At 32.6% G+C, this 25,686-nt stretch overlaps 1 protein-coding gene across 1 annotated transcript; it reads right to left on the reverse strand.

The window, feature by feature from the left end:
• Positions 1-3,538: 3,538 nt before the first annotated feature.
• On the reverse strand, positions 3,539-24,217 carry LOC140046174 (probable E3 ubiquitin-protein ligase HECTD2). Its single transcript, XM_072090731.1, has 18 exons — positions 23,828-24,217; positions 21,700-21,941; positions 21,176-21,278; positions 20,512-20,666; positions 20,005-20,050; positions 18,576-18,685; positions 17,176-17,324; positions 16,235-16,358; positions 15,624-15,720; positions 14,807-14,914; positions 13,646-13,778; positions 12,744-12,832; positions 10,715-10,876; positions 9,542-9,616; positions 9,315-9,402; positions 8,025-8,247; positions 6,851-6,994; positions 3,539-6,148 (listed from the first exon to the last, which is right to left on the reverse strand). The coding sequence occupies exons 1-18, from the start codon at positions 24,020-24,022 to the stop codon at positions 6,028-6,030; spliced, it is 2,364 nt and encodes a 787-aa protein (XP_071946832.1). The 5' UTR covers positions 24,023-24,217; the 3' UTR covers positions 3,539-6,027.
• Positions 24,218-25,686: the final 1,469 nt, after the last annotated feature.

Raw genomic sequence — 25,686 nt, forward strand, 5'->3', positions numbered from 1 at the left:
TTTAAGAACGTTATTACTAAGTTGATCAGTTCATTATTTTTTCCCCTTGAAAACAAAGGACGTTTGTTACAAAATTAAGATACTATGTGAACCTTTCTAGTAATATTTATTTGTGATTGTTGGTTGATAGTTCGTATCGTGGTTCGATGCGGCTCGTGTCGTGGTTCGATGCGGCTCGTGTCGTGGTTCGGTAGTTCGCGGTTCGATAGGTCGTGGTTCGATAGTTCGTGATTTAACAGTTCGTGTTTAAGATAATTATATAAAATGGAAGCACAAAATAGTAGGCCTATACGAAGAAGTATAAAATCAGTCTAATCTATAACATTAAGTTTTTATACGAACACACTGTAACGGTAGGCCTATTCTCATCTATCGTGGTCAAACAAAATGGCTTAGTAAAACTTTATTTTACTTTTAGAACTGATTTACGAGAAACATACAGAATGAAAAAGCTGCTAGCTTGTCCGATTATTTATACCAGAGAAGAGTGAATCACTCTTCCCTTTTTAAAGCATGTTCTTGAGCAACCGTACTTAACATATATGCAAATAGTAAGCGATAACGAAACAGTACCTTCAGCAGTGCATCAAAGAATTTAAAAAATATAACCATTACAACTTCGTGAAATGCTAGTTCATTTTGTATAACGTAAAACAGGATGCATAGGCCTACTACACCACGCTCAAAGGTTAATATTTACCCGTAAAATAATATTTAGACACAAATTGTTCAGTCTTTAATCCAACCATATTAGTATTTGGTACCATTTTAATTGGTATCATGGACTTAAATTACCTTACTCTCATTCTTAATTTAATCACAGGCTATGATTAATCCGACGGTAAACAATAAAACGATATTGTGAAGTCAATAACAGAACTTTAAAAAATCATTATATGTATAATGAATTCAATAATAAATATGAAATGTATGAATGCCTATAATTGATTCCGTCTTGTTTTTAATCATTAAACGCACGACGTAATCGATTGGATCGTATAATTTAAAAGGTCTTTTATATAGTTTCTATAGAGATTGTGGAAAATTGTTTATGTTGTTATTTTTAATCGATTTAATTGAAATAACAACCGCCGTGTAGTACAGTAATATTAACATTATATGAGTAAAACGTGGGTGAGATAGATTATTATTAAACATAATACATAAAAACGCTGTGTCAGCGTTTAAACGCGCGCGTACAAAAGTTGTATATTTTTTAGCGGGGTTTGAACGCGCGTATAAAAGCTGTATCACTTTTAGCAGCGTTTTAAAGCGCGCGTACAAAATGTATTCCATCGTCGTTTGAACACGCGCGTACAAAAATGTTATCATTTTCGTCAGTGTTTTTGAACACGGCGTGTAAAACGATGGCATCACGTATTTCGTACGCTAAAAAATCCGTGAATTAATATTAGATTTAACTTGACAAAACTGTCACTAGAATATACGAAGTAGTATGTTCCACATTTATTCAATACATATCGATAAATCAACATGTATGACAATTAAATTAAATTTGAACTGTGTATCAACATTCAAATTTCAAGGTCACATTGGATACAGGTAGTAGGGACTATAATGTATTGTAGGCCAACATTAAATCACAGTGAAACAAAAGTATTGTATTGCAACGAGAATTATTTATTATGACGGTAACGCTTGTCAACTGAAACAAACATATGATTGACGACGATAACATGTTGGATAATAGGCCTACTATAAACATTTATATAAATACTTTTTATATTATTAGCTATTACCGTATCTTTTAAAAGTAAATAAAGAAATGAATCTTACCATTTGCGGATACATTAGCGTTACTGACCGCCATATCTCAATCGTATACGTCGTATATAAATTCAGCAATATCAATTATTGAAGCTTGTATTATAAAAATCAGTCTTTACCACACCAGTCTAACGAGGAAGTGTGATTGGTGAAACGATTTCAAACTGGGATTTGATTCAAGATGCTCTCATCACCTTCATTGTCCATGCTCTGTTGTTTGTATCCCCATTGCGCGACGATCGCGATCGATTTTACCCTATTAATGGCCAAGTCACACGCACGTACCGAAGTTCAGGGTCCATGCATCAAAAAATAAAAAATTAAAATCAAGCTAAGTCCATTGAATCGACGAACATGGTAATTCAATTGGTCTGATTTGATTATAGATAGATAACATGCGCGTGGATGGAATGTCAATAAGCGTAATAGGCCTACAGTGTCAATTGATCGCAGTGGTGTACGGACCTTTTCCAGAAGACTGGGGCGACACACTAAACACGTGACGACACATGGTCCAAGAATCGCTCTTCATCATCCACCACATTACCATCCGGGTACTCCATGGTTCCAGTGCAAAGTCAAAGTTTGAAAATGATGTTACGGTACCCCATGACGTAATCCAGACGTAACTAGGGGATTTCCCTTTAACTGAATCGTAAGATCTTTGACATGTTAGATGTTGAGAATTATAGAACAAAAAAAATACTAGAAAATTATGAAAAAAGTGGATAACAGAAAAGAAATAATGCTCTGATTCCAAGAACAGTAACGTTGATAAAATAAAAATAAAAATATATATATATATATATATAAATACACCAAACCAAACAAAAGTAAGAATAACAATGAATAGTTATTATTATTATTAGAAATAATTGTATTAATCTGTTGATGAAATGAAATGAATAAATAGTGGTTAACGCCACAAAAGAGAAAAAAAAAAAAAGATCTTTGACATCGTTAAACGCCAAAGGACTAATAGAGAGTTCTTTAGAATATTTAATGGATTATTCAGTAATTAGAGCAACTGGATATTTTTCGTTAGTCATTAGGACTCGGGCAGTGAAAGGTGAATCGACCATGCCCCAGAAACAATCAATTAAGGATAATGCATACACCTACATACAGCAACCTTGATATTGACATTAGACCCATTATTGCCCAATGTCTTAGCGATTTCACATCCATCAATGAAGGATACTTTTCGGTTCGAAATAATAAAACGTCATAAAAATCGAATTGATATATATGCCATATTCATTAGTCTAAAGCTCTGTCTACACTAACAAACTTTGTGTGACAAAAAATTGTGATGTACCCATGGACATGATGATGTCGTACCACTGCCATATTTGGGCGTATCACTACCATATTTGGGCACATCACACTTTTTATGTCAAACTAGTTTGATAGTGTAGACAGAGCTTTACGCTTGATTCAATTCACACTCTACGACGCAACGCAAGTAAAGTCATTTTACCAATCACAAACGATGGATCACATCCTTGCGTTGCGTTTTGAGTGGGAAGCCTGGTAACCACTCGACGCGACTCCGGCTCCGGCTCCGTCGATTTATCGTAAGAAAGTGCGCTTTGACAAGAAAACTTTTCTTTTTTTTTAAATTGACTCCCCTTTTCCCACATCCTTAAACGTTGTGATAAATTCATGTTATTCCAATATGATCCGATTCCAAATGTTGATAGCAAAGTATGACATAATTTTATCTTTGTTCATTTATTTGTTTACAATAAAATATATTACCAATACAGTTTATCAAGGCATATAATATAAGGCAACGAGCACTCAAATTTGTTCTTGAAATTCTATCTAGAAAACCTGACGACGGGACCTTATTATACGTAAGTAACTCCAATTTTCATTGCAATAAATGAGTTCTCTTTGCTAAATTTCAAAATAATGTTATTAATGTTTTGATATAAACCACCAATACAAAGCCATTTATTATCATTATTATCTACTTAATATATACAATATTTGTTTTCACATTTGATATTTAAACATAATTATATAATAATGATGATATAGGCCTTATATATGATTTTATGGCAGTAAAGTTTTGTAATAAAGATACACTGTTGTTTAAATTCAAAATTAAATGTATATATAGAATCTTTTTTTTAATACTAATTTAAAAAGAAACTTCTCTGATTAAAAAATGAGAATTCTGTAATGATTATGGTTGTTACCCTTAATTACCTGTTGAAATTAATCAATATAACATTAATTATATTTGTGAATGAGATTGTATGTTTAATTATACAACTGTACTTATAGGCCTACATTATGTCCTATGAGTGAATGAATATAAGAACTGTTTAACAACTATATCATAAACATTTATATTAAGTCATAACTCAATTCTCAGTGGTGTATCTCCACATACTACAATTATTTTGCCCAGTATCATAGAAATATTTGGTAATACAGCATCTCATTTGTATCACATGTGGTGCCTGTATCAACTATCATGTAAGGTAGTTAAGGGTTAGGTTATGGTATAACATGTGAAACACATGTGATGTTGTATCACCAACTATTCCTATGATACTGGAGATATCAAAATACAGTACAGAGATTCGGGTGCTTGTATAGAATATGTTTACAATTATAGGAGCAAAAGGTCATAATTTTTGCAGTTAGAATGTAGTCTTAGTAGAGACAGACCCTGACTAGCACACCTTCTTCAACATGGGTGTCAACAATTCCCGGTTTAACATTTAAATATTTTGAAACCTATACATTAAATATCAAAGCAGTTTATGATTTTTTGGCTCAATGATTTACAAACTAGCAATCTATTGTAAAGGGTTAATATTAATTTGCAATTTGGTAGCGATAAACAATATTCAATTTCTTTGGTCAAATTTAGTTTTACTAAAAATATATAAATAATAAATAAACATAACTGGGTTTTGAGAATCAATATCCAGGGTGTTCAGGTAAACAATAAAGCTGTGTCCACACTATCAAACTAGTTTGACCAAAAAAACAGTGTGATGTGCCCAAATATGGTAGTGATATGCCTAAATATAGTTGTGATATGACATCATCATGTCCATATATGGGCACATAACATTTTTTGACCATAAAGTATGATAGTGTAGACAGCTTCTTTGGTCTATCTAGTAAATAGAAATTAGTGTGTTTTGTGAATCAGTATTATTCAGGGTGGGTGCTAAGGTTGGGGCGAAATTTGAGTAACTTTGCTAGTTGTAACAAATACATGCTTCTATGTGTACCCATATCTCATCAATAAATCCATAAAATGTTGCATAAAACAGCAACGTAACAGCTGTTTAAATCCAAAATACTGTTTGAAGTAGTTTTTTTTTTGTTCTTTGAATTCCCTGTCCCTTTCAAAACAGATCATGCCTTTGATCATTAAATTGTACATCATGGTGGGGGAGGGGGGTGGGAGGTGTTTACACCATCAGTATATTACACACTTCACTGGGAAAAGCTTGTTCAATAAGTTTACTTTGGCTTAACTAGCAATTTATATAATGAAAATAAAAAACGCCAGATATTAATATATTTACAATATTGCACACATAATCAATCTATCTACATACCTTGTATAACATTATCAAATACTAGAGCACATGTAGTAATGATCATTGTAACAAACAATTTCAGCATAAACAAAATATCATATTTACATATTCTATCATATTAAATTTGATCTATAAGTTCCATTGTATTTGAACTCCAATTTCATAGCAAGAGTTTTGTTTTTATTTTTAGCAGGACAACACAGTAGTAATTTCACAATGACTATTTGTACTTTGATTCTGTAATTCACAATGACTATTTATACTTTGATTCTGTAATTCACAGTGACTATTTGTACTTTGATTCTGTAATTCACAATGACTATTTGTACTTTGAGTCTGAAATTCACAATGACTATTTGTACTTGGAGTCTGTAATTCACAATGACTATTTAAACTTTGAGTGTGAAATCACATCTTCTATAAAAACGATTTCAGATTGGCTATACCATTGTATGGCAAATTTCTGGTTGAGTTATTCATTGCATTCATAAAAGGACCTATAGAAAATTGGGCTTTCTGAAGTCTAATTTCTTCTTCTAATACTTATTTCAAGTCAACATCTTCAGTATTGGAGATATCGTAGCTATACAATGATGCAGACAAGTTATCCATCATCAATCTAGACCTACAGCCTTTTGTGTTTTGTAAGTTTCCAGACGACACCTTATTCTAGTCCAAAACCTTCAGCGTTAGAGATGGCAATTGTGAGTTTCTGTTTCAGCTGTCGTCTGCTCTTGTAAGGAGGCAATATGAGTTGATTAAAGCATGTATGAGCCATGGGTAACCTGTGTAAAAAACAAATATATAAAACTATATTTTAAAAAGTGTATAAAGATATTTATAGTAAGCATAGTAATTATTTTCAGAAGCAACAAATTAAACTATAAACTATTTTCTGCATATTGATATAAAAATTCCAACCATTCCTGTCAAATGGTCAGCAATTATAATAGTCATACTGAATGTTTGCTGAAGTTCTTAAATTATTAGTCTGACTTTAGATTATTATTATTATATAGAGCCTATATTTGTACAGGGAGTTAATTAACCCACTATTAATATAGCTAACCTTAGTTCAAATTAAGTAGCTTAGGTAGCGGAGAGGCATGAGTTTGAGACCTTAATTGTATCCTTAAGTTTGTCTACACTATCAAAATAGTTTGACAAATAAAGTTTGATATGCTCAAATATGGTAGTGATATACCCATATATGGGCACATCACATTTATTTTTTGATAGTGTAGACAGAGCTTAGCGCAATATAGTTTAGTCTCATTGCCTTGTCCTTCAGATGAAACATAAAGATGGTAGTTCTGTGTACATACATTACATATGTGCATGATAACTTGGTAGGCCTACTATTAAAAAATAGGGGATTGTCTCGGTGTACTGATCATAGTCCTATACGTAACTGAGAGCAGTCTTGTACTGAATAGGTCACCAAGTATAAATAATTTTAATAAATGAAATTAAATAATTAAACTTACATAGTACTTGAAGTTTCCACTTTGATAATTTTAAACGTCATCTCTCCCATTCCACCAATCGGTATTCTGTCGCTACCAGTCGTAAACAAAACTAACTTTTTCTGCAGACTTGTGGTCAATCCTTTTACAGTTTCCCAAAAATATCTGAAAACACAATTTCTTTGAGTTTAGTTTTAGTTTAATTATGTTCTGCAAAAATCACACTGGTGTCTCTATAGAGGCCGCAGCGAAAGGTTAAAACAGACGAGTCAAAGATGCTTTAAATTTAATTATTAATATAACATATGATGATCTGTGCTGGAGAATTGGGGTGGGTGGTGAAAATTGAAAAACTCAGCCCTGCTCTATGTACACTTAGAGTATAGTTACTTTAATTTTGGTTGTTGACTCACAAAGGACTTGCGACCATGAGAAAAGTAATTATTTTCACATCAACCAGGAGTAGATTGGGTACTCTTTATGTTTAATTCAACAATTGTTTGCCCTTTTAATGAACACTCCTCCAGGAAATCAAATAATACAGTCGTATAGTAATTGTTTTAATGACCGGCATAATAATGATAAATCTATAGAGGCCTTGGCCAATGTTCTATGAACACTCAAGTAAAGTATAATTGTATATTAAATTATCAATTAAAATGAACCTGTGGATAATGAAAATATTAATAATGCCTTTTATGCGAATTTGAAATTGATGAAAACAAGGTTAGTATTCACATGCACATCAGGATAAGCGAAGGTTTTACTGGTGTGTAAAATGTGTAAAGCTTTATCTACACAAATTTGATGTAATATAATTATAGACAAGATGATGTCATATCACTACCATATTTGGGCATATCACTACCATATTTGGGCATATCACTGCCATATTTGGGCACATCACACTTTCTTTGTCAAACTAGTTTGATAGTGTAGACAGAGCTTTAGAAATATGATTTTGATTATTAGTGGGTGAAATTTTTAAAGTGTCCCCTGGTTTCTAATATAATAGTGCTAGTGTGTAGTATAACTGTAGCTTGGTGGTCAACATGCTTACCCTCCAATTTTAAGGTCAAGGGTTCAATCCCAACTTAGCGTCAGGGTTGTAACTCATGATTATTTCTCTATACTACTCTCTAAATTTAAATGACGCTTGAAAAAAAGAAATTCTTAATCTACTCATTTTGTTTACCTAATAGTTGGATCTGTTTTGACGTATCCATCGTACGTAGTCACTCGCTCCAATGCATCAAGGTCCAGGTTCGGATTGCCGCATACCAACATTTCCACTTCCTCTGACCGCAACATGATGAGGGCGTTGGAAGCGCAAACACTGTGAAATCCATGATAGAATGCGGCAAACTGCTGATAGATGGCGTCATTCAAAATGTACTGAATATACAGGTCAACGTACTCTAAAAGATAAACATAGATTTTATAAGAAATAATATTGCGCAAACCTCACAACTCGGAAAAGTGAAATATTATGAGGATTTATGAAAGCATGTCTATAGTATAGAGGGCACTATAGTATTTTGCAAATTACCTCAACTAATTAGGTGAAAGATATTGGCATCTATAATAATAAACATGGGTTGGCATACCAAAAGCACAAAATGTGAAAATACTGGATTTTAGCAGAAGATGACATAAAAACTATTGGGAGACTCCTACCATTATCAGGAGATTTTGGAGGTTTGTATTGTGTGGGATATTAATAGCAAATTTTACCACTGCATGAATTTTTTACAAACAAGATGCTCTAAAGAAACTATTCTCCTGTGATAACTAGGGTATGCGATTGGTGACTTCAACGATAGGTATTGTTTTTCCATCGAGTATTTAATTTGAAAATTATGTTAATACTCAATACACAAGCTTGCATTAATGAAAATTAATTAATGTTTACCATTTGATTAAAAAATATATTTCCTGTTGAGAAAAGTGGTAACCCAATCAAATACGGAAAACATAAATTGATAAAATACCATGCAATTGTATATTTACTAAAGTAAGGATGAGCAGGGTGTTTGGCATTATATTGTATATTTAAAATACCTCCCAAGAAGTATGTAAAAGTAAAGAATGTTAATAAAGGCATAATAATAGTACAAATACTATTTAAACTACCTCGAATTGGGACCCTGGTCCAGATTTCCTTCGAAATTTAATGGAGTGGTCCTTGACCACATATCTATCTGTATATCATTTTGGTAAAGATCTTGTAATTACTTTTTGAGTAATCCTACTAACAAACAGACAGGCAGACACACGTGATCGATTACATATACCTCCTTGGCGGAGGTAAATAATTAGGTGTAATTGGAGAGAACATATAGTTATAGTCTATTTATTCTGTTATCTCCAAAATACCTACTCAAAGAGAAGTATGTACATTATCTTAAAAAATTGTTAAAAAGGAATAATAGTATCATAGTACCAATACTGTCTAAGTAAGATGAAATTAGAGTAGAACATATACCTTGTCTATTATCATTTGTTACTGGTATCTTGTCTCCATTTGGTTTTAGGTTTGTCGTTTTCACTGATCCATAACATGGCAAAGAAATCTTACAAAAGATAGATCAAACGCAATATTGATAAATCAATATTATACATCCATATTATCATTAAAAATTCTGCTAAAAGTGGCTTATAGTCATCTTGAAATGCTACTATCGATTGGAAAGTAAAGAAATGGCAATTTACCTCAAATGTCATACAAAGGTCGTCTTCAACATTTCCATCGTATTCCAATAATTCTTTTAGTCCATGAGCCAAATCCTTTAAAAGAAATAATAAAAACACGCTATTTTAATTTGTTACAAAACGATTGCGTATTCAAACGCTTTATCCAGGATTTTTATCGAATTTTGGTGACTTACCTACAGATTAGATAAATCTTATAATTCACTATATTTTCTTCTGAGTTTGTTTAAACAAGTTTATTATTATTATTAAATTGTGTAAATGTTTTCAGATAGGCTATATAGCATTATGTAGAATTAAGTTAAATAAATACAGTAGTTATGTATTACATTATTATATTTATAAAACCATTGCTTGGCAGTTTTTTTCCATATAAAAGAAATATAAAAGGCAAAGGTAAAGGCAAGTCTTGTTTTCTTATGAACATAGGGGAATGAGCTGTTAGGAGTCCATTGTACTAAGCATCAGAATTACTGTATGTAGCAGATGGCCAGTCCTATTCCATGCTACCCTAGTATTTTTCAACCACATACTCATATACTGCGTCGTTCTATCAGGAAACTCTGGGTCTGTATGATAGTCAAATGTATGCATTCATTTATTTATAAAATAAAATTTGGTTATATGTATATTATTAAAGACGTATTGTTCCTTGAAACACAAAAAATGAACAAAAAAATATTCTAAATTTAAATTGGCCATATCAAATTAATATTAAAGTTATTCACTTTAAGTCGAAAATTTGAGCCAAAAACAACAAGTTTACGTAATTAACAGGTAAATTAATTAGATTACATTTCGTCTGGGAAATCGTCGCAAGCGAAAGTAAACAAAGATTTCAAACTATGAGTATGCATAATATGCATGATGCTAATTAGGATTGTTTACAACTTGTCACGGTCACACAGATCGCGAGGAAGTTTTATGATTATGCATCCCAGCGCGTTGCATTATGAGATATGTTTTGATTGAAAACTTTGACTGGAAGTCAAAGTTATTTTTTTTGGTTAAATTATTTTTTTTTTCGACTAATTTTTGGTGAAAGTTAATAACTATTTTGATACTTCAAAATGACCAACTTTTTTCGAAATGAAAAAAAAAAAAATGTTTTGGAATTAGTCAAATGGACAATACATCTTTAACTAAAAAAATGTTTTTGTGTGACTAGCTTACCGGTTTAACATGTTGAAAATCGTTGAAGTTCAGTGAGCATTTGCCAACCTCAGCTCGTGGGTTGTTAAAGGGCACCACCGCAGGGCTAAGCAGTTTCTTATAGGTACACTGTGGAAATCGAATATCTAGGATAGTGCTATTGTATACGGCCAGTCCCATCAGCTATGCCAAAATGTTAAGGATAATAATAGCTACAACATATTCACTTTTCTAACAACTCATAGAATATTGTGTTCATAAAGAATAAAGGGTTAATTCAGAATTTAGTGGGGAGAGGGTTGTTGAATGTAGGGTGTGAGTGGCCTCCTGAAAAAAAAATGTTTTTCCTTTGATTCACCTTTGATCCAAGAAAGCCTTTATTTTTTCTTTTTTTAAATGTTACTATTTATATAAAGTAATTAATACTCTATTAATTGTCTATCGTAAAAATTAATTTTTGTGACGCCTGTTGTGTAGATTATGAATTATACAATAACTCAAATTTGTCCAAAATGTCACTTTCTACCTATCTTTAAAGTAAATCACCCCCTCTACATAATTATGTTTTATTCATATGCTTTATGGCTAAATCAGATTACATTAATATTTTCACCTCGCATTGTTACTGCTTTGTAGTAATTTAAACATTTAAAAGAACGTAAATCTAAATGGTAATAATGAAAGCAATATGATAATAAAATTGATTATTCCTTTTTTTAAATTAGTAAGAAAAATAACTATTACTTTTTTTGATTATTATGCCATCAATAACTATGACGACAGCACAATATTAATAGGTTACTTCAACTGAATTTGTATTTAAATTTTAACAACGTGAAAAAATAATAGTTTTGTGTTTCCTGAATTTGTACAGATTTTTGTTAGGAAATATATTTAACTGAAAATAATCGAATTTCATAATATTTTATGTATACTTTGTTCAATACTATGCTCAATACTATGCTATTTTCTGGAGTTACTTCTGATAGAACCGAGTAAAGGACAGAAAGTTTAATACATTAAAACCTCTATTAAGGGGACACTTTCAATTAATAGGGGTGTCTGCTAAATAGAGCTTAACATCAGTGCTTCATTGGAAAGTGCCCTCTCCCCCACCCCCCTCACCTTGAAAAGAGTGTCTCCTGACTAGGGGTGTACCTAAGGAGGAAATCTATTGAATTAATTTATCAACAACAAAGAAAATTGATTTAAAAACTAAAAGAAGAATACATTATCACCATTGATAATGAAATAGAAACATATATTATACTACTGTACTATGAAATATTCTAGTAATAATTTATTACATATTTTTTTTTTTTTTAAGTACAAATTTCAATTATGCACTCTGAAATTCATATTTATCACTCTCTTGAGGCGACAAATATCATCTCAAAAACATTAATGAAGTATGAAGTAATGGGTAAATGATTGTGGCAAACAGACTTCAGTATAAAAATGTTACGTTGTCCATGTTTTACAGCTCTCATGTGGCAAGTAGCTGTCTACATTGCATTAGATGGTATTTAATCACTAACTATAACACACTGTGGCTGTTATAATAAAAGACATGACAGAGGACCAGAAATGTGAGCAGAATTTCAGTTCAGTAGATTTTGGTTTTTCTAGAATGTATATATGATGTACAGAGAGTATGATACATTCATTGAATGAGCAGACACATGCATAAACTTAACCTGGTTTTGGTTATTTCTTGCTAAAGCTTAGTTCACACTTGAATGCAACACAAGTGGGAACTAAGCGCACAGTTGTGTTGTACCTACATCGCTGCATTTCATTTCAAGTGGGAACCATGCTTTCACAAGAGAATGTATGTGAATGAAAAATTGTATTCACAAAGGGAGCACTTTACTCAGTCTTTACTTCAATTATCAAATGTTATTTGTCATGAGGAAATTTCCAGAATAATCAAAATCAAAACAGTACTGGGTTTGGTCTACTAGCGTTCCTGCTCCCAAAAGTCATCCATTTTATATACATTTACATTTCGTTTCAGTATACATGTTTTGTAACAAAGTTAAAAGGATACAACACCAACTAAGTTGTACTCTTGATTGCAGTCGACGCATGAAGGGTTAAACCAAAACGAATGACACTTCTTATTATAAAGAAACATACCTAAACAAGAAAAAAAATTTACATTATAAATGTACATCATTAATACTACTGTTGAATATATAAGTTTATAATACAGTACCATCACCATTAGAGAGCTTTTGAGTTATGATGACCGAACAAGTCATGTCAATTGTTGTATTGTTTGGAGTCAGGAAGCATGCCTCACATGAGCACAGTTAATTTACATAACATAGTAGGTCATTGCAAATCAAAAGTTCTGTGGATATCATCATCATCCATAAACTGAATGACATTTCTTTTCTACTAAACCATTTGAAGACCTCAACCCTCAACTCAAGACCCTTTCTACCTCAAATTGACTGAGGCTAAATAAGGTATTTTTAATAGGTTTAGGAAAAATGCAAAATTCATTTTTATGACTGTAACTTTCTGCAATTGTTGGTTTTATTGTTTTGTTTTAATGTGAAATGTTTTGGCCTTCCGAAAATTGCATTTTTGTTGTTGACCTAGGTCAAAGGTCAAATGCTCAAAAAGTTCAATGACCTTAAAAAGTCATCCCGTACATATACGGGCCTCGGGACAGTATGGGATACAGGCCACGTCTTCAAAGGGTTAAATCCGTTTAACCTAGACACTACAAATCTAAGTAAGATTTTAGCTGAAGAAAAATAGTTTGTGTGCCAGAGCAATTTGGTAAAACTTTAAACAATCCTAAGAGGATAGAACACTTTATCAAGCCAGCAATATTTGATAGGATGGGTGCAGAAATTCTGGCCCAGCAAACAAAATGCTATAGGTCAGGAAAAAGTGATCCAACATGACAAACGGCAGGAAAAAGTATCTAAAGTGTACCATATTCTTCTTTGAATATTTTTCTGAGTAGCAGAAGAAACCATTCCTTTGTAAGGCCTCCCAAATCTAAACCTGGTTCACCAGCAAATATCACCCGTAACTTCTTCTTTAAGTCTTGCTTCTTTGCAGCAATCTATAAATATACATGTAAAACACATTTAATAGAATATGTGTTTGAATGCAGGCTGTAATAAAATGAGGGCAGGCTTTCTACCAATTTAATAGAATGTGTGTGTGAATGCAGATTGTAATAAAATGAGGGCAGGCTTTCTACCAATTTAATAGAATGTGTGTGTGAATACAGGTTCTAATAAAATGAGGACAGGCTTTCTACCAATTTAATAGAATCTGTGTGTGAATGCAGGCTGTAATAAAATGAGGGCAGGCTTTCTACCAATTTAATAGGATCTGTGTGTGAATGCAGGTTGTTCTCAAATGAGGGCAGGCTTTCTTCCAACATGAAATGATGAATGCTTAAATATTATCAGCTTGTCATTTATTCATTGCCGAAATATTTCATTACATTGTAGTCGATAATTTGTATGATAAATTAGAGTCATACAATTTTTTTTGTTAAATAATGTCGGCTTCAGGTATTGATTGATTGTAACATTCATGATAAATTACACCATTAGTTTTTTTTAAAGATATTAAAATTCATCTAGTATATCAGTAATGACAATGTATACTTAAAATAAATGAAGACTATAATTTTAACATCATATTAAACTTATACAACTTTTAAAGTTCATAGAAGGTTGAGTATGAAATATATCTTTAGTGCAATAACTTTTCCATAACCCACTTGATCAAAAGTTCTTAAATCTTTATTTAAAATGCATTTTTAAAAAGAGACTTTCCAAAACACCAGATATTAAATTTTAAAAAGCATCCACTAGGACGCAACACAACAACGTAAGCACAGTGAAAGTGAGTTGACCAATCACAAGTGATAGTTTGGATGATGTCATTTAACGATTGGTCAAATTACTTCTAGCGAACATGCATTGCATCCAAGTGGGAGCCAAAAAATAAGAGGATAACATTTGCATGGATTTCTGCCATCATAGAAATAGCCAAACAAAAGTTTACCGTAATTCAAAAATATACTTTAAAACATTTCTCATGAAATTTAAGAAGAAAAATTATTTCAGACGTTACCTCGTGGAGGGAGTCTGAAACCAGGTGTGACCTTCGAACTTTTAGGTTTAAGAACAACATAGTCATATCTGGCATTTGATGTTGTCGAACTTTCTGTACCAAGGTACGCTATAAGACAAAATAGTTACATTAATTGGTGAATTAAGTTCAATGGTTTTAATTTGGAACACATGGTGTACCAAAAACCTTACTTTACTAGTGTTCATTTATCATGAAAACTTTTAAACAATACAAGATCATTAGCTCATGAACTAAAATACCCAGTTCCAATTGACTTAAAGATCAAAACGAGTCCAATGCATCTGAAGCGTTCCCTTCATACAATATGGTTGCATAATATCAGCCAATCAGATATAACAGATAGAGGTACTTCTTGGGGTCTAGGACAATTACCCCCTGGACAACTAGCACCCGGACAATTACCACCCGAACAACTACCCTCTTAGGACAATTACCTCTAGGACAACTACCCCTTAGGACAACTACCCACTAGGACAACTACCCACTAGGACAACTACCCACTAGGACAACTACCCACTAGGACAACTACCCACTAGGACAACTACCCACTAGGACAACTACCCACTAGGACAACTACCCACTAGGACAACTACCCACTAGGACAACTACCCCCTAGGATACCGGGTGGTAATTGTCCAGGGGTAGTTGTCCGGATACGACTTCTTGTTATGTTTTGTAAGATGATCATGTTGATTTGTTTAGATTTCCACCTTTAAAAATGAACACTTTGATTTGGTTTTTTTCAAGAGCAGTAAAGGATGCTTCTATGATGCCGTTATATCATTAAACTACTTACCCTTGCTGTCATAATCATTTGATGTTCCGAGTCTTTCTGTAGGATTGCTCTTTTTGCTTGAAGACTTAAAAGAAATGGATACTGGCAGAAACTAAAACTAAATAATAAAAATATATATATATAAAGTTTTTAACAACAATACAAACAGTGTTTAGCTGTATGTTTGTTACCAGAAACAAACTGATTTTCATAGTGTTAATTCTAAAATATAAGTATACAGTGAAACCCTTATTAAGGGGACAACTTCTGGACCAAACAAAGTGTCCTATTAAGAGAGACACTTAAAACACCAACAAAGAGTCGCATTTATAGAGAGTGCCCCATGAATTGTTGGCAATTGTGATAAAAACATATACAGTAAAATCTCTATTAAGAGGACACCTCCGGGACCCAATAAAGTGTCCCGATTGGAGTCTCACCTGAATTGAATAGCTTTTGGCCGGAATGTAATGTTAAAACATATGTTGCTACTCATTCGTTGCACAGGAAGTTTCCTCTGATTAGGGGTGTCCCAAAAATGGGTTCTACTGAATTTTTGAAATTTTTACCCATAAAAAATTTTCATTTTACCCAAGTAATAAGAATGCACTTATGAATATTCAACAACTTACGAATGGTAATTAGATGGATTTTGCCAGGCATAGTACTCTTTCATAAGATCAATAGTATCAAGAGCATCGCTGTAGAATTTTGTGTACACTAATTTATTAGGAAAACATAATCCATTGGCGGCATCTGTTGATAACAAGACAACAACTAATCAATAACATGAAGGATATATGAGGGGTGCCAATTTATTCTGCTAAAGTGGGTTATTTTTTTTTAATAACCAAACTGGTAAAATTTAGATTAAGGCTCATGCAACATAAAATAAATTTGCTTTTTTTTTTTCTTGTTCTTTTTTCACTGTTCACTTTTTTTTTTTTCAAGTCAAGATATTATGTAATTTTTGTGTATTTCCATTATATTGGATAATAAAAGAAATCTGTATCTTTTCATTTTAACAAAGCGGCACTAGGCTGAGAAGGAAATTTATTCTGGACATGCTGAGGAACATATGAGCATGTGCAGAATGACTGCATAGTCGCATTGTGAAAACGAAAGGTTGCTAAAAGGCAATAGAATAACTGAAATCTGGGAATATTTCCAAACTGTTTTGCGTTCCATACGTCTGTGACTAACCAAAATTTTAAAATGTGCAAAAGCTATACATATATCTATGATTTGACAAAAGCTGTCATCTGCAATTCTTGGTAATATTAGGCTGTGTTTCCGCAGCAAAAAATTAAAAAGATAATTAACGATAAAAATTAACCGATTAACTGCCTGTGGAAACAGGGTTTAACTGATACCACTTGAAATATCTCATTCAAATCAGATAATCATCGGATAGATGCAATGATTTTTAACCTTTGACCTGAAGGACAAATTGTTGTAATGTGATTGGGCATCTGGTTGTTTGCTAATAACTGATCATGCGCACTTTATTTTTATTTTGTTTTTACTGCGGAAACACAGCCCAAGTTAGCACGAGCAACATACGATGACTTACTCAGTAACGCTAAAACTTTAGTTGCAGATGGAATCCACCATGAGCATTTGATCAACGGAGGAAGATCTGAATTTTCAGGTGGTGACAGTCGGACAGAAATGAATTGGACAAGTCTTGATACAATACCACTAAATGCAGTCACTGGTAATCTGAATGCAAAGTAAAATATTGTGATTAGTGAGTGAGTGAGTGTGGCCGAGCGGTTAAGACAGTGGAACCGTAATCCATAGCCATAACATCGGCAAGGGTTCGAGGCTCACTCGCTCCATGGTTCTGGTGGTAGAACAAGTCTTCTCGGATAAGGACTATAAACCGTAGGTCCAGTGTACATCTGGCTCATGTGCACTTTAAAGAACCTTGTACATCTTTCGAGACGAGTAGGGGGTTACCCCGGTGTACTAGTTCATACACACACACTGTCAGGGACAGACGTAATGGCGCCGTAGTTGTCTGCCGATGACACGATGGGACCCTTAGGGGAGAAGAATGTTGTTGAAAAGGCGCAACATGTTAGTCCACAGCGCCTTTGATCACTTGTTGCTGGAATTGGCACTTTACAAATTCGTATATATATTATTATATATTACTATTAAATATCGTAAAATGGTTAATAAACAATGTATTAATCATCATCATCATAATCATCATGTTTATTAGCCCGGAAATAGAATTCACTGTGTGGGCAGTCTTTTAATCAAAGCTGGTTTTTGGGTTTAGTTTAGTTTTAATGTTAATCAATCGCAAATATTTTTGTTTAAGTAACTATAGTTACATTTGTAAATTGGTCAGCTTATCTCAATTTCAACCTTATTTCAATATTTATCATATTTTAAAGAAATTTATTCTTGTTTTGTTTTTTTTATTGTTAACATACATAACTTCTTATTTTTGTTTTAAGGGTCTTGACTGAAAAAGCTTTGCTTACTTTGAGATCCTTTTTCTATAACTTGTTGATGACATATGTGTACATATGCTTAGTTTTATCAAATAAATTGATTTTGATTAACTGATTGAAATCATAAACATAAATAATTTTTTCATGTTTTTATTTATTTTTTTGTTATTGATTTGCCATAACTTTTTTATGACACGTTTTGTACATATCCTTATTTTTGGTTTTCACCATATTTAATTAGGGTGATCTATCCAGCAATTGCTGATCATTTGGGACCCTCAGGTAAGGCAATGAGAGTAAAGCATCTTGCAATCAGTATATGGTACAGATAGGCTTAAAACAAACCATCTTAATTGTATTGACACTAAGTTCTGGTAAGGGTAACAAATAAGCCTTAAGCTCTGTCTACACTATCAAACTAGCATGTCCATACAGTATATAGGCACATCACATTTTGTTGTCACATAAAGATTGATAGTGTAGACATAGCTTAAGAATAATGTACCTTTTAAACCAATGAACTAAGAAATGATGATCTGGATCGCAGAGGTTAGCCGTCTGCCGTAGTAGATGAGCAAATATCACATATGTTGACAAACTTTTAAACTGGGAATTCTGTAAATAAATATACATGAATATGTTAATTGAGATGAAGTTCACATAGCTGATATGAAAATTATTGGTACTATGATTATTTACATATACATATTTCTGCGCTTAATTGCATCATTGAGATCATTCACACAATATACAAAGATATTTTTCTGAATAAAACATAGATTTGATTATAAAAATCACCAGAACTGTAATTTGGACACCTCAACCCCTGGATACTTGTTACGGATTAATAATTTTTTTTAAAGTGGCTTTCGTCAAATCTACATAACAATAAAAACTTCTTTTTGTCTAAAATTTTATGAGATTAAATTTAATCTCCTAACATGTATACATGATATAACATACTAAATATTATATCAGAAACTTGAATTTGGACGCCTCAACCTCCGCATACTTGTTAACATTACAATAACAAATTCTTTATTGCTTTTTTATTGTTATGAATATTTGACGAATGCCACATTTTTTATTGACGAAAATAATGTATAACATAATAGATATTACATTAATGATATGAATTATTGAAAAAAAAGTTCTTTATTGTTATTACACTGTTATTAGAAAGTTCTTTTTGCTTAAGATATTATGAGAAAAAAATGTAATATATACATAAATGTAATACATATTATAGTACATTATTATATTCATGATGTCATATGAATTATAGAAGCCAATATCAACTTTATTCAAAATCACTGATGCGAAGAAAGTCAAACACAAAACTAAGAAAGTAAATCAATGGGAACCATGGCAACGTAGGTAATCATCTTTTATTGGAGACTTAAGTATACTAAGACATATCGTGTGTTACGCGAAATGGTGTCGAATAAATAACATGTGATCACTTACATCGTGGAGAATTCTGCCCATCTTAGATGTGAGCAAAAATGTTAACACTTGAAGAGCTTATTTTTAAAATGACTTTCAGAAGAGACTATTACGTAGCCTTCAACGTTTACTGTTTGAAGGATATTGTATTTTATTTAAAATTGATTATATGGTGTCGCATGACTGAGTGCGGACAATAAAGTAAGCATTAAAAGAAATTAATCCAATGAGAGCCCATTGGCCATAAAATTGATTCCACGACGAAGTACAGTAATCTTGTTTTCTTGTGGGTGACGAGTTCAATGAAAACACTTTAAAAACATTTTTCTAATTTCATCAGTTATTGTTTAAATGGTCGTACACTTTGAAATAACATTTGTGTATTAAAACATTGTTGTTATTAATATTTTAATATTCTTTATAAATATGGGTTATCCTTGACATTACGCCGTTATCTCCTAGCAACAGTATCAACAAAGTATTTTTACCTGTAAGAGAACAAGATACGCCCGTAAATCGTTCTTGTCTCTTGGTCTGAAAGATAAAACAGACATAAATTCTATCATACATTTAAAAATACTTTCAAATAGTTTCCAGTTTTTTACACAAAGCTAAACATACATATACCATGTAGTAACTTAACTATTCAAATAGAAAAAATAATCAATGTCACATGATACGAAATAACCAATCATTTTGCAAAGATACACTTACAGATGTGTTATAATAGATAATGCTAAATAGGCTAGTTATAACTATTGTTGTTTTTTAGCAACAAAAACAGGTAAAAATTCAAAGGAATAATTTTCTAAAATAATGAATTATTCATCGTTCAATTTATAAAAATATTGATAGTGTAATTTATCTATAGATCAAATAAAAATATATATTACAAAGAATGTATAATTATGGAATTTATACATATAGAGTAATGTGAAATATGTAAATATACAATATTGTACAAAAATGAAGCACAATTATTGATTAAAACTCACTTTTTCATCTCCTTAAGTAGACTGTTAATAATCGCTTTGAGAGCGGTTTTCTGTGAATCTGACGGCAACTTCAATATGCATTCATAAACCGCCCTTACGTAATCTTGATGTATCCCAGAATCCTCTGGAGTTTTATAATCTTTTAAAGGATCACGCTGGAAAATTCATGAAATCATTTTTAATAAGATAAACATTTTTTTGTGTAGCTGAGAAATGCTCTTGGTAAAGATATAAAGTTAATATCCTTTTTTCTCAATATAAAACATAAGAGCGTGTTGTTATTCATAGACATGTAATGTATAAAACAATAAATGCCAAAATCTTTCAATGCCAAATCCTTCTATAAATTAGTGTAGTTAGGTCCTAGGTTCAAGTTCCGTCACATGTCAGGATTTTTACTAAGGACAAAATTACAACTCCACTCCCAAAGACTTGTAATAAGACTTTGTTTATGTAGAGCATCTTGTGTATATGTTTGTCTTGTGAACCTATGATGGTCCCTAATGATCAGCAAGTGCTGGATGGATCACCCTCATTAAATTTGGTAAAAAAAAAACATAACATGGAGAAAATTTCCATCTTGTATAATACTACTATCAATATAATATTAACAAAACTTGATATAATTAGAAATGAAAATAAATAAAATTTACTATTAAATTACCTTAAAAGTAAGATTAATATTCTTGAATGAGCTAAATGTTGTCTCAAAAAACTGCTGCATTTCGGTATAATCACCAGATAACTTGGCTTTTTCAAGATCATCCCTAAAAGAAAAAAATGGTATAACAAATATGACGAATAAATGAATATAATAACCATCAACAAAGATGGTAAAATATTAGGCTATCTAGTATACTCTCACAACAGCCATATACAGATGGCCTATCTCACTAAAACCCCATCATACTGTACATTTTATTTTATGTCTTACAGCACATCGGCAAGGATTACTAATAGCAAATTAATCACTGTCCTATCAGATAGGTGGTAATCGCCCTGATACAGGTGTATTTTGTGAACCAGTTAACGCCTACTCGTCTGGAATGATGAAAAACTGTGTTTTGTGACCAGTAGTTTCCGCTGTCTTCTCTATTCTAATTTGCATTCTAAAGGAATCAATTCTTAAAGTTCAATCTGAAGGATGAGGTGCCCATAAGATAAGCCACTAACAAATAATTGACGTACTTGAATTGTTTATAATTCTTGATATTTTCAACAACCTGTTCTGGCTGTTTGATTGGTTTATCGACTGTCGAGCTAGTTGCAGCCTGCGCCACCATATTTTGACCAGGTACAATCGGTGGTAGCTCACTGCTACTGCAGCCACTTTTACTATTATTACTGTGACTCCTTCCTTTGATAGAATTTAAAATATTTGACAGGCCGGCAAAACGCTTTTTAGTTCCCTTTTCATGTTCTCCAGAAGGCTAAAAAAAAAAAGTTAGTTATTAAAGTTCAACAAGGAAAAAATATTTTATATGTAATTATTTGTAATATGAATAAACCAGAAACAAAAATATGTTAGAAGGTTGCCGCTATGCTATACCCCGCAAATTTTATCTCAACAAATTGAAAGCAAAAATGTTTAACAATTGTCTGTAGGCAATGGGTTTTTGCATAAGTACGGTATAACCATTTAATTTTTATTTTTATAAGTGACATTTTTTTCTTACGAAAGTGAATATCTTTATTAAAACTGCAAAATGGCATATTCAAAGAATGATTTTATTAATCTTCATTTTTCATTTTTAGAGGACAATACATATTCAAGGTGTTGACAGTGTAAAAATACTTTATTGGTATTATGTTATCATGCCAACAATAGTTAAAAATCAATATTAGATGACTTAGGCAGACCAATGCATGTAACATTAAGTCTGTATAATTACAGGAACTTGATTGGTAACTGAGACAAGGAGAGTCAACAGTAATATCAAATATTAAAATTAATATTAAACACGCTCGTCTCTTGAGTGAGGAACAATACTGTATTACGTGTGGGAGGTATATACCTCCCTGGTATTACAACCAACCATCTAATATTAAAGGTACTCCTGATGGGTCCCTAAAGTTTCCCCTCAATAGAAGTTCTGCTGAACAACTAAAGAGTGGTTTATCGACACAAAGTGCCATATTTACAAGTGGGACCGACGATGCAACATGGCTACAATCCAATTTGATTTCATTCAACAATGTATGGCAAAAACGCACTGTAAGTCAAGTACGTGAGGTGAACCATGTCAAGGTGTACGCGGCAAAAATTGTTGATACAACCAATCAGGTTTGATTTGACCAAACACAATTATTGGAAGGCGATTTTTGCATCAGTAACATTTATTTTAATCATTGCATAAATAAAAAGAAATAATAATAGGTATAATAATGTATAACGTAATAAAAAATCAGACCATCAATGTACAGTAATAACCCTGCACGGAAAAAAAAGACCTCCCTAACTGAATAAAAATATGATATAAAGATAAAAAAATACGCCGTGGTTAGGATTCCGGCACCGGAACTCAACTGCCCAGCGTTAGGGATTCCGACACGCTATTGCGCATGCCCAGAGCGAGGTAATCGGCGACTCTATACTTATATCATCAACAGCGATGGATTATTTCATAGCTGCGCCACACGGCGAACTAACCTAGATGCCTTCTAATATGGGATCCACTAATCTAGGCTAGGGCTACCAGTTAGACTACGTGACCAGTGGGCCTATAGTATTTATTTTGTAATTAAAAAGTGGTTGCTTCATTCATATATAAAATTCATATCATTATGAATTATATAATTACATGACTAGTTTTATGATTTTTCATAACGCATTATACTGTACATATACAACATGCAATCACAAGTTGATTTGTTGACGGCAGCCACCGCGTGGATGTGAAAAAAACTGTTTGGGAAGTCAGGGTCGCAACGCTAAAAACAGCATTACGATTCTTAGATAGATACTGATACTTATTAATATCATTATAATTATTTTAACGCGTGGCGTAGTCATATTTTAATTATTAATTCATGTATGGCATAGGCCAAGTTTCATCCATCGCTCTCTCGCTCGCGCAACGACTATCTAGGCTACAGTAAATCCCTATAACACTCCGACTCTCCGTGGTGTGGCACTATTATTAGTGCAAGCTATAATTCACTTCCCAGAGCTCTGGGCATGCGCAATAGCGTGTCGGATTCCCTAACGGTGGGCAGTTGAGTTCCGGTGCCGGAATCCTAACCACGGCGAAAAAAATATCTATCATAAAATAATAATCCAGAACTTTACAATTTGTACAATACATTAGATACTTACCACTCTACCGGCACTTAGATGCAAGGGAGGCAGACCAGACTGCACATTAACACCACCAGGTAAATGTCCACCATCACTCGGCCTACCATCTTCCTCTCCAGCACCCGTCAATTTAGTCCCACATGACGAGCATGGTTTATGATGTTGCTGATATTTAACTGCTTGTTGGCAAGACACACACAGTTGGCCAGCCATAGGGCTAGCAGAACAAAAGTTAGCCTTAAACACAGTATTCCATTGTTGTGTCAAAAAGACGATGCTCTTTAGGCTACAAGTCTAACTACTGACTGGATGGCTGGTATTGGTCAGGCTTACTTAAAGTGGTGGTGGTGATGATTTCAGCCTTGCTTGCGCTGTTGCGGCAATCAGCCTACGATACAAATGTTATTACTGTACATTAGACGCTGATCTTAAGATGACGTATAGGCCTAATCAATAGCATAAACAAAATCATGGTACTAAAATCCAACCAACTCACTGCTTAGTTTTAGCTTACTCTTTTGGTACCAGGACTTCGAGGATCCAGACTGGAGATGACATACAAAAGATAGTCTGTACTTATGTTGCCATCGTCAATTTAGCAACAGTAAATAATAAATAGAGGGCGTTATTTAAAGATCTTTGAAGTTCTCTTTTCTTTCCGAGGTCTACCATTGACATTTTTTATATTATTTTTTGCTTTAGTTAAGGTGGACTGGACTTATAGATGTTGAGACGTATTAATTTAAAAAATAATAATAAAAAAAGAGGAAATACATTACATTACAATACATTTCGAAATTCCAGAGGGCGACATTCAAGTGAGCTACCGGTATAATTAATCAGGACATGCACATCATTTTTATTTTTTTTTTAAATCCACGTCACGTGCACGTGGACACTTCCATTAGTAAAGTTTTTAGCAAAACTTCATAGTTAAATATTCTGTTTTAATTGTAATCGTTATGATAACAAAATAAGTTTTCAGGTCACTAACGTCTCTACAAACTTTACGTCTGCTTGAAAGCAAAATAAAGTTATTCCAACAATTCGAATAAAGCGTACCGGTATGTACTATAATCGTTAATATGTCCTTATATTAATTTAGTAATTTTAGCGTACCTACGAAATTATCCCTCTTTTCACTTAAGTATTATTAGTGCCGAGGCCTAATCATTAATAAACCTTACATAGCACTATATCGATTTTTGTCTTCTGACTTTTCCGCCTTGGTCGCTCTGTTTATTTTTGCTGTAAAGTTTCTCCCAAGTATTATGTTTTCTGTAGGTCCGTTACAGTTTTTAATTTTGTTGGTGTACTGGTCGGTCGTAAAGTAAAGATTTATAACGACTGTCCTCAATTAATTAATTAATCATGGTATATAGCAGGTATAGTATAAAGCATAGGCCTGCGATATAAATATGGGCCTCGAATATTATAAGTGTTTTGTAGAAATGGTAACATTTAATGTGTAGGCCTATTATGTGGTCCTACATTAATATTTTACGGAAACCTCATTTCGATTAGTTATAATGCCACTCATTAAGAACTAACAAGAAATGGTATATTTGTTTTATGTAGCCGTCCTTAAGCTCTACACTATCAACTTAGTTTGACAACAAAGGTGTAATGTGCCCAAATATGATAGGTAGTATTATGACATCATCATGTCCATGGGCACACCCCATTTGATAGTGTAGACAGAGCTTTATAAAACATATAACATAACTGGTTTAGAAAATATAGTTTAAATATATGCAATTTAATTATATTTTCTGTATTTTGTTATCGATTTTCGATGGTACGTAGACACGATCAACAAAAGTTTTGAATAATTACGATCTATAAAGATTCGCTTATGACAAACATTACTTCCATGC

Source organism: Antedon mediterranea, chromosome 4 (genome assembly GCF_964355755.1).
Source record: "Antedon mediterranea chromosome 4, ecAntMedi1.1, whole genome shotgun sequence".
In the NCBI taxonomy this organism is placed as follows: domain Eukaryota; kingdom Metazoa; phylum Echinodermata; class Crinoidea; order Comatulida; family Antedonidae; genus Antedon; species Antedon mediterranea.

Excerpts from the sequence above, each read along its gene's own strand:
- LOC140046174 (XM_072090731.1), bottom strand. The coding sequence starts at position 24,022 with ATGGCTGGCCAACTGTGTGTGTCTTGCCAACAAGCAGTTAAATATCAG. Across the intron at positions 16,359-17,175 it reads TAAAGTTTTAGCGTTACTGA|ATGCCGCCAATGGATTATGT; the intron begins GTAAGTCATCGT and ends TGTTATCAACAG. Across the intron at positions 9,403-9,541 it reads ACCTTTGTATGACATTTGAG|ATTTCTTTGCCATGTTATGG; the intron begins GTAAATTGCCAT and ends ATCTTTTGTAAG.